The sequence below is a fragment of the Indicator indicator genome, chromosome 2, assembly GCF_027791375.1.
Source record: "Indicator indicator isolate 239-I01 chromosome 2, UM_Iind_1.1, whole genome shotgun sequence".
Lineage (NCBI taxonomy): Eukaryota > Metazoa > Chordata > Aves > Piciformes > Indicatoridae > Indicator > Indicator indicator.
Window position 1 is genome coordinate 39537447 of NC_072011.1, and position 16821 is coordinate 39554267.

Consider the following 16821-nt stretch of genomic DNA (forward strand, 5'->3'; position numbering starts at 1 on the left):
TCTGACTGTCAGTCTTAATGGGGCAGAGAAGCGCAAGTCTGAACTTTACAAAAACATTAAATTATAAGTGAAATTCAAGAGGTAAGTAGGGTGTGGCCAGAAGTTATTGGAGCTGGCAGGGACAGTTTTTCTACAGTTGATACGAGTTCTTGGGGTGAGTTTTTCCCCGTTCTCTGAAGGCAAACTGTACACATGCACACATACCTGCACTCAACTGTTACAAAAAGGCCACATGAAAAAAATACTTACTGATGCCACCATTTTCTTTGTCTCCAGCATTTTTTGCTAAGCTCATGGCATATTCACATACTTCTGCTGCTTCCCTCTGAGCAAGCTGTCGTAAACATGCAACTGCAGCCCGGCGAAGTAGCAAGTGGGAGCTGCACAAATGAACCTAAAATTCAGAACCATTACAGGTGAGTGAACTGCTGTGCTACTACATCAGTAAATCAGTTTTGTTAAGGACTAACGGCATTCTGCTTTTCAGTTTTAAGTCCATGTGTGAGCTGCTAAGTACTAAGCTCTTCACAAGATCTTGAAACTGAAGAAGTAAGCACTTTCTATAACGTGCAAATAAAAACTAAAGCTGACATATAGACAGAGCCAACAGCTGTTATCTGATTAAAGAGATAGGAGTTTAACTATTAGAACTACTGTGCCGGTGTGATTTAGACTAACTATATTTTCCAATCTGTTACACCCTACAGTACTTCCAAATCTCATAATCTGATACAGGTGTAAATCACATTCTTTTAAACAACAAACCATTATCAGCTGCACCACACAAGACAGCTATCATAAAACTTTTTATTTCAGAATTGTAATAGAATTTATGGCAGAGTATTTTTGTAAGTGCCTCCAAGTAAGACAGCTTCAGATTTCTTTGCTAACCAGTGATAGCTTGTAACACCTTTTGAATCACCTTAAGCACAGGCAAATATTTTTCTCACAGAAGAATTGTGTGTGGACTCTGTTTTCCTGAGAGCATATAGCTGCACCAAGAGCTGTCTGTTTTTCCACAGTGGAAGAATTTTAGAGTGCTCCAATTCTTTATTTAACCTGGAGAATTTGTTTTTAATTAACCAAACATTATTTCCTTTCTTGGTATTAGGTTATTATGTGGATGGCAACTGCTTTCCTAAACAAAGGGACTGTATAATTTCTAAAGCGTATTAACAGTAGATCCTTATTCCATATATATGAATATACAAGGCTTTAGTCCTGAAAAAAAGCAAACCTCTAAGTATCACACTTGTTGTTTTAATGGAACCAAAACACAGAACATTTAGGGGATTTAATTAAATGGAAAGAATATTCCCTGTTTTAATTTACAAAACAAAGTAGTGCTTGTGAAGCCAATGAATGATGAAATTAAACTCAGTTGCAGAACTGTGTGGTTTGATTTGATACATGGCATCGTTTCCATTCAAAAGTGAGTCAGAAAGAAATGAAGAGTGCTAATGGGGCAGGTAAAGGAAGACCTTGCCTATATTGTCTATGTATTTGTAGTATAAAGGAATGCAAACGACAATTCAGAAGAAAACTTATCAAACTAAGTACAAAGACCATAGAGGAAAGAGAAAACCCTAAGAAAAGTTTTGAAAACAGTATTAGTCGTTCCTATATGAACTTCATCGTCTGTTACTTACAGAGCAAACAGCTATAGAGATCATTCACAATGTTGTACATGGTACTCATACAAAAGGGCCTATCTGCTTTGGGGTACATTACACCCCTTTCATGCCAAATTTTGTGAAAGTCCAAGTGACAGATTCTGGAAAACATGATGAACTCGCAGGAGTGCTCCAGACTGGTGGTAGGAGGAAGGAAGGCTCAGTGCATGTAGGGAAGCATGGAACAATGAGAGGATACCCGAGGGAAAGCCTGGATGGCAGATTAAGAAAAAGGTCCAGTGCTGATGCAAGTAGGATTACACTCCTTCAGATAACACAGAACCACCAGTTCAACAAAGAATGACACAAAGAACTTTACAAATCATGCAATAGACATTAGAGTGAAGCTTTAGAAATTTCTCAGTATTGGAGCACTGAACCTTCTAGAAAGTCATTTTAAAATAGTAATAAAAAAGTGCCATATCAAAGCACACACCCACACAGAACACTTTTCCTCTTATGGTATGTTTTAGGTCCCAGCCTCTGCCTCACATCCTGGCTTAAAGCAGGACCTACTGACAGAACATTAATGGAAAGAGAAAGCAATGCTAGCAGCAGTAGAATTTGAATCTCAGCATCTCCTATGCTGACAGTGGTAAAACAAATCCAAAAATCTCTTCTTTTTCCCCAATTAATGTATTTCCTTTTGTGTGTGCAACCAGTTGGAAGAAACAAAGTATTCCAGTATCTTTTTGCTCAGACATATTATATAAAAATGCTTGCTATCTTATGCTGTCTCGGGTGAAAGAGAATCAAGATCCGATTATTTCAATTTTGGCAGCATTCTGAAAAGATCCAAAATGGCTTGAAGATAAACATTCTTTTACTAAACCACAGTATTTTTGCAAACTGGACTTACTACATATGGGTATCCTTGACATCTTGCTAAGTACTTGTGTTCTCTGCTAAGGACATGCAGAAAACTTACGAGGAGCAAAAAGGATTCATTTGTACTCACACAAAGGCTGGGAACCAGACTGGACAGGTTGACGTGTCTTGGTGCAAACATATGAAGCTGCTGAAGGCAGGATATGGCAGCTGCCTGAACAAGTGAGTCCGAATGGTCTTGGGTGATGGCACATCCCACCAAACATGAAGAGCGGATCGTTGAAATTGTAGCTCCATTACCTAATGATGCAATACAACATTCTTCCATTCTTAACACAACAAAGTTTTTGTATGACAAATGTAGGCTTTAACCCTTTGAGAAGCAGGAATTTTTAATGCTTCACAGATTAACATGCAACTTTTCTGAATTCCTTCTGTAAATTAATACTTGCACAACTTCAAAGACACACTACAGAGCGCTTCAATTTCTCCTTTTCAGCTCAGTTAAACAACGTCTTGTCCAAATGACATTTTACATCAGTGATTTTCAGTCATGAATATTTTGAGAGTATCTTCCCAGGACATGAAGCCAGTAAAATTATCTAAATTTATATTTTGAAAGTCTCTTTGATTCTATCCATATGGGCAACATTTTATGCACCAAATCTTTTCCTAAAATATCAGTTAACACTTAAGCTAACATATGGATATGTAAGTGTCTTCAACTAGCTCCATTAGATGAGTTTCAGTGCTCTATAATACAACAAGCATTCCAAAGAACAGTATTTAATTTGAAAAATAATCCCATTCTGTACTTTAAGAAACAACCTACATCAGGTTTATAAAACAATCTCAGAATACAGAAAGATGTACCCTGCAGAAAATATCCTACATAAATTGTTATTTTAAAAAGTTAGTAACATTCCATATCAAAAGGATAACACACAGCAAGCAGATACACAAGTTCAGTTAAACCATCTAGACATTTTTCGTAACTAGAGATTTATGTTCAGTTATTTTGAGTTAAAATTTCACTAGTGGCTGGCTCTCTGGCACTGCATCAAAGACCATCCCATAAATATTTCAAAATGGCCCAGTTAGACAAAGTTACAAATCTGAGATTTTGCCATGCAAAAGAAAATTTCAGCTACAGCGTTTGGCATGATAAGACCTTCTCTACACTAGGGTACAGTGATCTAACAACATCAGGAATGACTGAAAATGAGTTACAGTTCACAGTATTATCAATTATATTGAACTTAGGCTCTTGCCATCAGCTAAAAATAAAATCAACATGTGTTGAAGCAGAGGAAATCATCTCTTGCCCCACATAAATACAAAAATATACATGGCAAAATATGCAGCAAGAGTGTTTCTCATCCTTTACCTACTATATCACTGCAACTTGTATATGCAAATCTCCAACTGCAGTCAAAAAAGCCTCAAGAAGTAGTAAGTAGGATCTGAAGTGAGGCTGCTTGCAGGACTGTAACTGAATTTGTCAGCATCCCATCCCCTCCCCCACACTGCAACAACCAAAAATGCATTTTCTTCTATTTAAGATCTCAAATTATTCACTTTATACAAGCTAGATTGATTGTTTCCAAATTCTCACTGACCTTGCAGCTCAGGTCCGACAGTAGTTATTATAGCTCCAAGACATCGGCCTAAGCATTGATGTACTTCTGTATGTGACGGTGGAACAGTTAAGAGTAAAGTAAGAACCAGAGAAAGAGTTGGCTCCACATATCCACGGTACATTGGTCCACTAGAATCTACTATCAAGGCAAGGGAATGGAGAGACCAGGTCTATCAAAAAAAAAAAAAAAAGGAATATTTTTCAGTTGTACATTTAGGAAATTCAAGCAGTTTTCTATGCAGGCTGAGTCTAGCTCTGTATATCCTTGCTTTAAAATGTTTAGTTAGCCACTGAGATGAAGTGTTTCAAAGGTGTCAATCCCAACCAATCACCTGGGAATTTATAAATACTTCTAACATTTGGCTATCAGCTACTGTGAAGATAATGGAGATGAAGACAATAAAGAATTTGAGGAAAAAAATCGTTAAGTACTTTGAGTAATACAAAGAAAACCCACACACTCCCTTTAAAAAAAAAATATATATATAAAAAAAGTGATTCTTAAGACGGGAGGTAGAAACATTCTGCTGTAAAACTGGATATAGAGTCTGAAATGGGCAGCTGACAAAGTCCTTAGCGAAAAATGCCTTTGACATTCAGTAGAAACTGATTTCATGACTAGTTGCAAGGCTCACATGCATTTTCTACTTTACTTCAAAATTTTCTTCCATTAAATACATGATGCAATTGCACTGAGAAGATTAAGTTAAAAGAATATTAGTTACCAAGCTAGACTCTGTGGATTAATGCTGGAAGACCTGCCTCTAAAACTACTCCATCCTCCTCTCATGCAAGCCAAAACCCATTAGCACTAGCAACCACATAACCACTTCTTACAGTCTTAATGACATAATAGCACACTGCAGCTTATCCTTTCATTCCTGAAAATAACCATTACTCATATTCCCACACAGTGTCTGTGTATCCACATTGATCTAGTGAGGGATGAGGTTTAAATGCTTAGTTTTTCACAGTGGCCCAATGTCATGCACCCAACAGAAAATAAGGCAGGTGTGGTGCAGGCTCCACCAGAGCTTCCCCTTTATACTCCAAATTTTTTTCATAAAGCAGTAATCCTTTCCATTCTGTTTTTAAAATAATTAGTACACAATTATATTCCTCAAAATTTCTTACTCATACACAAAGGAAGTTACATATGTAAACTGAATTTTGTCTCACCTTAAATAAATTAAGGAAATTTAAAAGAGACTTTAAATTGTATTTATAGATTACTATATTCTAAAGCATGCTCTCCAAACAAAACTGGGCTTATTTTCTTAAGTGGTAAGATTCATTAATTTGATTTTTATGATTGTCCTAAGAAACAAGAACATTCTCCAGTACATGTTCTATCAAGTTAACAATGTAAATCAAGGTGAAAGTATGATTCTGTACAGTTACCGAAGGCTTCACCTTCTCAGTCTGTGGGTATTAAGTGCCCCTACTCATGTCTAGCACACAGCTTGCTGTTGCTGAAGCATAATAGTCAGTCACTATTCCAGATACTGCTTCCTTGCAGTAATTTGTGAAAAGAATGACAAAAAATATTACCTGTTACATCATGCAATTACACCAGAAACTTTGAAGAACAGTAATTACAGACAAGACACTTGATTTTACTCAAAGAAGGCGGATGGGGCTTGTTTTTTGGTTTTGAAGGGTCTTTCCCATCTGAATGAATTCTTTTATTCTAGTACTTTGATGCATTTCATTAATGGAAAAAGAAAATAAAAAAAAACCCACACTTCTCCCTCTAATACTCAACTTTATACTGTAGAAGACAAATGTATTCATCCACCTAACCTTCCTTTCTTTTACAGCAGCAGCCACCAACGCTTAATGGAGAGTAAAGACAGATCAACATACTATTGCCTCAAATATCTCCCAGGAGAGTAAAGACAACATATTCTCCCAATTTTCAAGTATTTCCAGCTTAGGAAACTTTCTGAACTGTGCAGTGTTTACACGTATTCTGCAACTCCAAAAGCGTTCATATTTAGTCCCCTTTTTACTCTACCAGCAGTCAAGCTGTCATCTTGTGAGAGTCCGCATGACTACAGTCTATACTGGATAGAAACCACCCCACCTTTGCCTTGTCTTGGCTCTTACTAGGTCCCCTTCTGTCCCCAGTTGCATTTTGAGTTTGCAACAGACTTTTATTGTCATAATATAATCACCCAAAGATGATGTACTCCCATACTGTGATCACAGGATGATATTCACAGAAATTACTTGCAGAGGAAACTACTGCTAATCACCTGAGACTCCAGCAACTGATCACATGCTAACCACTAGCCAGTTACCAGAACTTTTAGTTCAGACTGCTAAGGTACAACTTAACACATTTTGATTTACAATTACAGTCAGCTGGGAATATACCCACAGTTAATTACTCTGGCTCAGCGGACAATCAGATAATTGTCAGTCTGGATTAACATGACCACTTGCAACTGCTTCCCAAATAGTTAGGTTATGTTCTAACTGCCATCATATTTCAGATTCAGTACTGCAAGAGTTTATTCACGCACTTCCTTCACACTCCCTGGCATATGCTACGTGATTTGCCTTACATGTGACAATCTCTATTAAAGAACATTTGAACAGGTAATTTAATCTTTTTGCAGTGACTGTGGTTTTTACCTGGACTTCAGGAGAGGTTCCATCTTGTGCCAAAGCCAAGAGAATACTGACGCTAGTTTTCAGATGCTGCCCAGAACCTATTCCCCCAACATACCGATGGAGACAACCTAGAGCCAAAGAATGGCCTGTTCTTGATACAACATCTCGAGCAGACTTCAACCTATCAATGTTTAAATAAAAGGAAATCATGTAATTTACTACATTTGTTACAAAGAACCCTTCAAGTACCATAGCAGTGCAAATGACTAGCAGAATTTTGCAGGCCACCTTACAAGATCTTGAGAAGCCTTAAAAACACAACTCATGTACTTACCTGTACTGCTACTAAACCAGATTACGTGTAAGGTTAAGTGAAGGGGGCCAGGGTTGGGGGGGAGTGTGGAAATAAAAATATATTTTAGTTAGTTTCTTTCTGCCTGGTCAGAACTTGACACTTGAGATGAAGAATAATTTTGGAAGTGAAAGAATGTAGGAGAAGCATCTAGTGTTTACCAGTGTTTAAAGCAGATTAATTTAATAATCAGAAAAGTCACTGCTAGACCACTGAAGTGAAAAGAAACCAAGAATGGAATATATTGAGAAATAACAAAAAAATAAATAGCTACATCTTCCACTGCAAAGTCAACTGAATAGCTTCTTAATACAGCTGTGTTCATCCACAGCTGAATTCTATGACTTTTCCAATAAGGCTACCTTTTGTCTTTTAAATAATAGAAGAATTAATAGCATTCTAAATGACCTTGTTGTATAAAGCAATGACTTTTAAGTATCTTCCACGATATTTCTGCTTCTGAACGCACGTCACATTAATTAGAATCTTTTCAGGGGGTGAGGAAAAGGTAGAAATTAAGGATACCCTAATCGGAACAAATAAAGAGTATTTTTTCCTAATCATCCATATGAGAGGAAAGTATGCTCTTAAGCCAGAAGCAAAGTAAATGCCAATCTCAGATATTTAGAAAATTTACTTGACAGTGTCGATAGACTGGTAACCATTAACAACTTGAATCTTAGATAAGAAACCCAGGAAATAGTCCCTGTAATAGAAATTTAAGGAAAGACAGTAAATAATGTACTTCATTACAAGACAAAATAACAGGGAAAATTTAATTCCCCGAGGTAGAAGAGTTGAAACAAAGCTATGTGTATGTAGTTTGGCTAGCTCTGGCTAGCTAAAAATATAGGGTACAGCCCTGAAGCAGGTCCATTCTGATTTGCAGATAGATTGAGGATTTAAATTTAATGCAAAAATTAGGAAACATGCTTTCTTGTTATACCTACTAGACATCTTTCTAAAGACCTGAGACTAACAACAGAATATGGAAAAAAGTTATGGGCCAGTAGGTAAATTAAATTCCAAAATCACAGAATGATAGGGTTTGAAAGGGACCTCTGGAGATCATCTAGTCCAAACCCCCTGCCAGAGCAAGTTCACCTACAGCAGGTTGCACAGAATGGCATCCAGGCAGGTTTTGCATGACTCCAGGGATGGAGATTCCATCACCTCTCTAGGCAGCCTGTTCCAGTATTATACCACCTTCAAAGTAAAGAAGTTCGTCCTCATGTTTAGATAGAGTTTCCTATGTTCAAGTTTGTGCCTGTTACCCCTTGTCCTGTCACAGGTCACCACTGGAAAAAAGACTGGCTCCACCTTCCTAACACCCACTATTTAACTGATTATAAGCATTGATGAGATCCCCCCTCAGCCTTCTCTCCTTTAGGCTAAAACGTCCCAAGTCCCTCAGCCTTCCAAATTAGTATGTAAAGAAGTTGTTCAGATGAAACAGAACTGCTCTCACACAATTCACATTACAGACATAATAGTGTAAGCTGCACTTAATCTATCTGAAGCAGTTTAGTCACCTTAAGTAACTTGACAAAAGATATTCACTGGTATCATTTCACATTCCAAGTAGTTTTAACAACTCAGCTTTTATTTCTGAAAGAATCACATGAAACAGATCCGAAAGATGACTTCATTTGAAGGTTTGTTAGATCTACACAATCATAGCAATCAAGCATGAAGAGAACAAGCAATATGGTACTTAGAAGAAGAATCTTCCAAACTATGTTAATTATATTTTAATTTCCTATTCTGAATCAAAACCAACTTACTTATCAAAACTGTATTGAGCCATTCTAGCAATGAAAGAGGCTTCTCCAACCACTTGAGCCATTCTGCCAAGAGCTTCGCCTGCTGCACATCTCAAAATAGGGTTAGGATTATCAAGGGCACCCATTACCAGCGTCAGAGCAGATTTGCGGACTTCTTCTGGTCCTAATGTGCTTTTATTCTCAGCTAAACCCTACACGAGAAAAAGAAAGCACATTCCAAAGCAAGGCAGAAAGGGATGATATAAGAACAACTTTACTGTATTTGAGACCTTCAGTTAAAAATTATGTACTTTTGTTTACATTTGTGGTCATTTATCTTAAAATATACTGGTTGAAAACATATAAAATTCAAACCCAACAGTATACACCATGTTATGTTTGCTAACACACTATCTCACATACAGATTTGCTGCACTGTTCTTTTTCATCCAATGCATGCACCTCAGCACTACTGAATCTGAGCTGGATTTACATAGGCTATATCCCAGAGAGATAAGCTTAAAAAAAAAAAAAAAAAAAAAAAAAAACACAACACTGCAGTATCTCTTTCTGCCAGACAGGAAAACCACAACTCAGTTAAATTTCTGCAAGAATCACTTAAATCAAAAGCATGTTAAGTATAGGAAAATACTTTTTCTTAATAACCACATCTTTGCAAATGCTTATACAGCCTGTTACATGAACGTTCTACAGAAGAATAACACTGAATACTGCTTCTGCAGCTTCTTTGGTTCCCATACTTCATTAATAGCAAATAATCTTTCACTACAGCTTTCAAGAAGTCTTGTACTTTGGGAAAAATAATTAAACATACGTAAAGTACAAACACTGCACGTACTACAGAGGAAGAAGTGCACAGCTCGGATTGTTATTTTCTGATCCGAAATCCTCATTTTGGCTCAAATTTGGCAAGTATTTGGCCACTTGGCATCGCATAAGAAATTGCAGGCAACTGTCTCAGAATCTGCTTTTCAACTTTAAGCAACATGGTTTGCATTTCTCTCTACACTGCCCTGATGAGGCCGCATCTGGAATATCACATCCAGTTCTAGGCCCCTCAGTTCAAGAAGGACAGGGAGTTGCTTGAGAGGTCCAGTGCAGAGCCACAAAAATGATTAGGGGAGTGGAACATTTTCCTTACAAGGAGAGATGGAGGGAAGCTCTTTAGCTTGGGGAAAAGGAGACTAATGGGTGACCTCATTACTGTTTAGAAATATGTAAAGGGTGAGAGCCAAGAGGATGAAGCCAGGCTGTTTTCAGGGATGGCCAATGACAGAACAAGGGGCAATGGGTGGAATTTGAGGTATACAAAGTTCCACATAAACATGAGGAAATTTTTTTCACTGTGAGAGTGACGGAACACTGGAACAGGCTGCCCAGCGGGGTTGTGGAGTCTCCTCTGGAGACATTCAAGACCCACCTAGATGCATTCCTGTGTGACCTGGTATAGGTGCTGCTTTGCTCATCAACCAAGGACACAGAGCCCCAGTAACAATTAGCTTAACCTAGGCAGCAATTTTTTTTCACAGCAAAAGTCAGACAAGACACTAATCCAATTTTTAATTACAAGCTGGCACTCCTATGAGAGCAGCTTTCTCAGCGTACAGGAGTTAATTGCTCTGAAGATGATCAAAGATGACAATGACAGATATTGTCTGACAGACTCATAAATTGGAAACTATACAAAACAGCATCAGGAAAAAAAATAGAAATGCCTTAAGACATTTGACTAGTAGAAAGAAAATCCTGCACTCTGAGACACTGTGTTCTAGAAAGCCTTGAGGCAATGCAAGTTAGTGAAACCAAGAATTTCTCAGGAATATTACTTGTGACTTGCTGGCTAGATTCCAGACTTAATAGCATGAGGTTGGACTCCCAGATGTAGAAACAGAACACAGCTGTAACTGAAGTCAGTGGGACTGGACATGTCAAAAATCACAGAAAGCTTTAGGTTGGAAGGGATCTTTAAAGGTCATCTTGTCCAACCTCTCCACAGTGAGCAGGAACATTGTTAACTAGATTAGGCTGCTCAGAGCCTCATCCAACCTGACCTTCAGCATTTCCAGGGATGAAGCTTCTACCACCTCTCTGGGCAACCTGGACCAGTGTTCCACCACCCTAACTGTAAAAAAATTCTTCCATGTATCTAGTCCAAATCTATCCTCAGTTTAAAACCATAACCCTTTGTCCTGTTGCAATAGGCCTTGCTAAAAACACTGTCCCCATCTATCTTGTAGGCTCCCTTTAGGTACCCAAAGGCCAAAATAAAGTCCCCCTGCAGTCTCCTCTTCTCCAGGTGGACCAAGCCTGTCCTCAAAGGAGAAGTGTTTCACCCATCAAATAATTTTTGCGGCCTTCTTCTGGAGCCACTCCAACAGGTTAATGTTCTTCCTGTGCTATGGGCTCCAGAGCCCTAAGCATCTGGAATTCTGTGCAATACTAGGGAGTCTTAAGAAGAAAACAAAATATCCAAAAGAAAACAAAGATATCCAAAATGGAAACTCAAATCTATTTTTGTTTTTATTTTCATGAGCCTTATCTGCACAATAGTCTACAACATAAGGGGTTTTTGAGCATATATGACAAAGAACTTAAATCCATGAGTTCAGAGCAAATAAAACTACAGGATTGAATTTGGAAAAAAAAAAAAAAAAGACAGTCTGTATACTACAGAATGCTGATGACATAGCCTCATCTGTTCTCTATACTAATACATGCAGACAGGATCTCATGCTAATATCTAAAAAAAAAAAAAAATCAGTTTGGGTGTTATTAAGCATTTGACTGCTCAATAACTTTACTAACACTTTTCTAACAGCCTTTTCTATCAAATACAAATTTATGAACTTTGACGTCTATTACAAATTTACAAGTTTTACCTTCAAAGCACTAAGAACAGCTGTAAAGATATTAAGCTGCACAGCTTGCTGACGAACACCTTTAGCCTGCTTGACACATTCAGCAAAGTGATCCAACATCTGTAATCTGAAACAAAATAAAGAACATAATGATTGTTTCAAAATACAAACTAAAACACAACTGGTAAAAAAAAAAAAAGCACACACCAAAAGGGTATTTTTAAGGTCAGTCACAAAATTTATGCTTCAAGGGTTGAAAAAGTTACTCATTTTAGGTAGAAAGGATTGAATTATTCTAAATATCCCTTGGGTGGTTCTCAACAAATGTTTACTATTCCTTTTAAAGAAAACACCATCAAAAGGACATGAATTTTCAGATACAACTGTTTGTATAACCAGAAAGCCTCTCCACTACCGTTTAAAACAGTGTTACCCTCCATATTCCTATTAATTTTTCAACAGTATTCCCCATTTAACCTTCATTTTGCCCCCATTTAACAATGTCAGAAAGTATTACAGGGGGTAGGAGTACTCCTTAGAAGATACCAAGCAGAGGGGTAAAATGAATAATCTTGCATTCTTAACTACTCAGCATTTCCCCAGCTAAATCTTTCCATAGCTAAAAACAGATATAAATTCAAGTTGAATTAAAGCAAGCTGGCCTCAAGTCCATCCTGTGTTTATTGAAAAACAAAATTGACTGCTGAGGGAAAACTGTTTCCACGAGGAGTGAACTGAAAGAATTTACTTTGAAATGTGTCCAAGAGCTACTTTCACTCTGTGCTCAGTGACAAATTAGCTGAACTGAGTGATAAAAGTAGTCCTGACAACTCCTAACTCCACAAAGGCAATGTGGAACACAAAGTAAAATAAGTGGAATTCAATTCCTTCTTTTTCACCATGCAAAAAAATTACTTGCCAACTATAAGCCAAACAGTTTTAGTCAAAATTAATAAAACTGAGGAAATCATCTTATTTCTAAGCTGAGTAGACATATTCTGGAATTCTGAGACACTATTAACATCAAATACCAAAGTCTGAATTTAAAGGCACTTGATATCAAAACAAGCTTTTATTTCAAGAAAAGAAAACATTAATCACAACATAATACTATCCAAAGAACAAGGCATTAGATTCTGAAATTGAATACTGATGTAAACTGACCTATGCTTATAAGAGACGTGAGGAAAAACCACACCAAAGAGAGCCACCGATGCATCAATGACAGATACGCCTAAAGGAAGGGGACCAGGCACAGCTTCACCAGCAGGGATGCGCAAATAAATAGAAGATGGATCATGTTCCAAAGCACCACTTCCAGATGCACTGTTTGGCTGAAGCTGAAAAACGTCACATAATATGAATACCTTTGAATATATCTTTGTACATAAAATTTGGAGCCAGGAAATAACCAAAACATGTATACAGAAGCTTAGAACAAAATAGGTTACAAAACCCTGAATGCAACTACGGTGCCCCAGTGCACACACACACACTGGCATTACAGAGCCAGCTAGATCTCGGAGGATCAAGCAGTGAACAGCTGGATAAATGCACAAACTACCACTCCTGTCACTTAGCGATGGAAATTAGAGATTAATTCTGGCACTAATAGTAACTTCTGCATCGCTGACTACAAAGTGACATTTTTCAGAAGAAACAGTTATTCATTCACTCCGTTTGAGCACTGAATTGCAATACAGTGTACTAAATGTTTTGGCTGTAATGATTTCTTACATAAAAAGATTTACAAACAGTGTTAAAATTACTAACATCCCTGTCATGAAAATACTTCTTAACCATCACATCCTCAAGAAACGATTAAATAATCATCTATTCTTTCTGAAGAAAAACTCATACCTTATTTATTCTTTAATCAAGAAACAAAATTAGAATCTAGTACTTCTGCATTATTCTTAAAACTCATAGAACAGAGCAAACGTTTTGTGAGATCTCCACATTTCTAAAAAATGAGAAACGTGACAGAGCACAAGAGAATCCTGTAATGCACTGAAGGGTTTCAGTTACCGATGGTGACAGTGTTTTACACGTAACAGGGTTTAAAAAAAAAAAATAATAATAACCAAAACAGAAGTGGTGGAGGGTCCCAGAAGGCTTTGTGGATTGAAGACTGAAGTTCACCACAACAAATAAGGGAAGTTTAAAAAACTCTTTCGCTATTTTGATGAGTTGATCTTTTCGCAGAAAGTTTCCCCTTGGTTTTTCATATTTGGTATCAGCCTCAGCTTTTGGATCTGCTTAGTCAAGAGAGCTGCCTTCTGAGAGACCTTGTCATTATTACATGGGCTGTGGCAGCAGAGGCATTTTCAGCTCCCTCTTCTCCTCACACCAAGAAATTTCTGAGGAGATGCAAAGTTTATGACGGCACAGTTCAGCAAATGCTCAGAAGGATTTGCTGTCAAGGGAATACAGTTCACCAAGAAATCAAAAATCCGAGCAGAGTTATGAAGACAGAGGTACACTGGTGGGCACACCCAGAGGAACAAATATTTTTTTCTACATGATTAGAGCTTGAAATGTATGAAGGCAAAAGGCTTGAAAAGAGACAGACAGCTCCTTCTTGGTCATCACAAATTAGGAAAGCAAGGAGTCCACTATTACCAGACAGTTTCCTCAACTACTTAACATCAATAAGCTGTTTCCCACGTAACATTCTCTCTCAAAGGGTCACATGAAAAATGATAACTGCATCAATATTACCAGTTGATCCAAAAAGACAGATCTCCATAGCAATACTTGCTTCCTTTATTTAAATTTTTAATTTCTGTGTTTCAAGTGAAGCAAATCCCTTGTCACACCAACAAAATTGTGCCAACATTTCCAAATCAAGATTTCATACTACACCTATAAAGCTAGTTGTATCTTTTCTTTTTTTTTTTTTTTGCAGTAAGACCATTTTGCAATACCGATATTTCAACAGCACTTTTGTTGCAAAACATGCTAAGTGGAACTTACATTTCTTCTGGTTCAAAAAAATTGTAACAGAGAACAAGATGGGGAACATTGTTTTCTGTTAAATAAATTAGGTTAATTAACTAATCACAAACATAGAAGTAGTGTTATAAAATTTGTGATCTCAGATGTAGGCAGTATAAATCAAAATGGTACATTGTAGATGGAAAGGCTTCATCTACCAAACCTCTGAAATAAGACTAAAAACAAGGCATGAAGCTTCAGTTTTAGAAGGCTTCCCACACACACATCACACAGTGCAGATAATTCTTTATTCTTCTCGGTTTTTTACTACCTGATCTTCAATTGACTTATGATCCGTTTCCTGCAGCCATGAGCCAAGAAGAACACTATCATCATAATGACAAAGAGACCTTAGGAGTGATGTGGTTGTATTAGCAGTGTTGTCTGTCAACGTAAATTCTGCTACCAACACTCGAAGAAGCGCATTAAATGATCCTAGAGGGACAGATGTTAAAAAGAATCATTGCTGCTTCTTACCCAAAACACTTCAGCTAGTGGTCACAAGTTACAAATTAAAGCATGCACCATTACCTCAATTTTACAAGTTGCAAAGAAAGAGAAAAGTAAACCTGACATGACTAGAATTGATAGCAAGGCTTCAAAGAGAACCCTGGGCACCCAATTCCCAAATCAATTGGGTGGTCAGACAAGATGCCCTTTGAGGGTCCCTTGCAACCCAATGCAATCTATGAACATGTGAATGTTTTAAACAACAGATCAGGCCATTCTTGAAGAATGACAATCCAGATTTTGCAAAAAAATTGCTCATCTACATGATTACATGAATGAATTAGAATTGGTATTCTATGAATCAACAAAAACAAAAGACCACTAATCTGTCAGACTATGTCAGATCATGTGACAGTGCCTGGCAATTTATACCATAAATCTGTCTAATAGATCTAATCACGTTTAAAAAAACCCCAACAATTAAAACCCCCAGAAACTAAAACCAAATCTTCATTCTCACATCTGCTCTTTGAATATACTAAGAAATAATGTTCTCCATTTTTAGGTAACAGTGACATAAAACACCTAAATTGGATTTCAGAATATGATCTTCATACCTCTCAATGCTATAAACAGGGCTGTAACTTTTATATTTCAAGTGTTACTCTGATAATTTGCAATATTCATACTCTTTAGTTATTCTGTCAAGATGACATAGAGAAGATGAGGAATACAGTGTAAGACTCTTGGGAGATTCCTACTATTCTATTTTGAACCTTCTATGTGCTTCAAAGGCAAGTACCAAAAATACATCAAAAGGAGTAAGGAAAATTTTTACTTTAATGAAAATTGTTAAAAAATGTATGTACCTTCATATGTCTTTGGAGGCAATAAAGCCAATATATCATAAAGTCTTAAACGGACCATTGCTGCACTTGCTTTGAGATGAGTTCCATGGGTTTTAGTTACTGATGGAATGCTGTAGAATCAAACGAGAAAGAGACAACCAGAAATACTGCAGGTGCTGAACAGAGAATTTCAGATTTCTTTTCCTAAGGTAAGTCTGTAACCAAGACATAGAACTAGAAGAGCGTGAGGGGGAAAAACGGCCCACAAAACCCAGCCCAAAGCTTCATTCTTTCTTTTACTTCTGCAAAACATCTTTTCATTAGTACATTTCATAAGGAGAGAGTTTAGTGATTACCATCTAATATACCAGTATCTTAGTTATCTCAAAAGCTCAATGATCTAACACTCAGTTAACAGAAGTTACCATGGTAGGCTCTTCAGCATAAGCTATGCGATAATACACTTTTTAAAACCTAGTGACCATAAACACAAGGCTCATAAAAGTTTTTGTCAAGATGGACAAGCAGCAACAGTGCAGTGCTAGGTCACAATATAAACCAAAACAAATGAGTTGTAGTATTTTAGGTCTGGGAAACAACAGAAGTAAATAAAGAGCAAAAACTGCTTACTTACTGGGACATCATTGTCATAGCACATTCTATGGGCGTCATCAGTTTCCTAATCACATCCTCAGTAAGGAGCTCAGGACAGTGAGCAACAAAACTTCTCATAGCTAAGAAAAAAAAATAGTTTAAAATTTTACAAAAAAAAA

At 37.2% G+C, this 16821-nt stretch overlaps 1 protein-coding gene across 1 annotated transcript in view; it reads right to left on the reverse strand.

The window, feature by feature from the left end:
• The window catches only part of HEATR5B (HEAT repeat containing 5B), a 58078-nt gene that overhangs the window by 29847 nt on the left and 11410 nt on the right, over positions 1 to 16821 (reverse strand). The window contains exons 12-21 of the mRNA XM_054399220.1: positions 16683 to 16782; positions 16070 to 16179; positions 15022 to 15185; positions 12918 to 13093; positions 11775 to 11880; positions 8896 to 9086; positions 6781 to 6940; positions 4121 to 4310; positions 2632 to 2801; positions 250 to 394 (exon numbers count right to left, since the gene is read on the reverse strand). Of these exons, the coding sequence (XP_054255195.1) occupies positions 250 to 394; positions 2632 to 2801; positions 4121 to 4310; positions 6781 to 6940; positions 8896 to 9086; positions 11775 to 11880; positions 12918 to 13093; positions 15022 to 15185; positions 16070 to 16179; positions 16683 to 16782 (1512 nt within the window). The remainder of the gene's footprint in view (positions 1 to 249; positions 395 to 2631; positions 2802 to 4120; positions 4311 to 6780; positions 6941 to 8895; positions 9087 to 11774; positions 11881 to 12917; positions 13094 to 15021; positions 15186 to 16069; positions 16180 to 16682; positions 16783 to 16821) is intronic.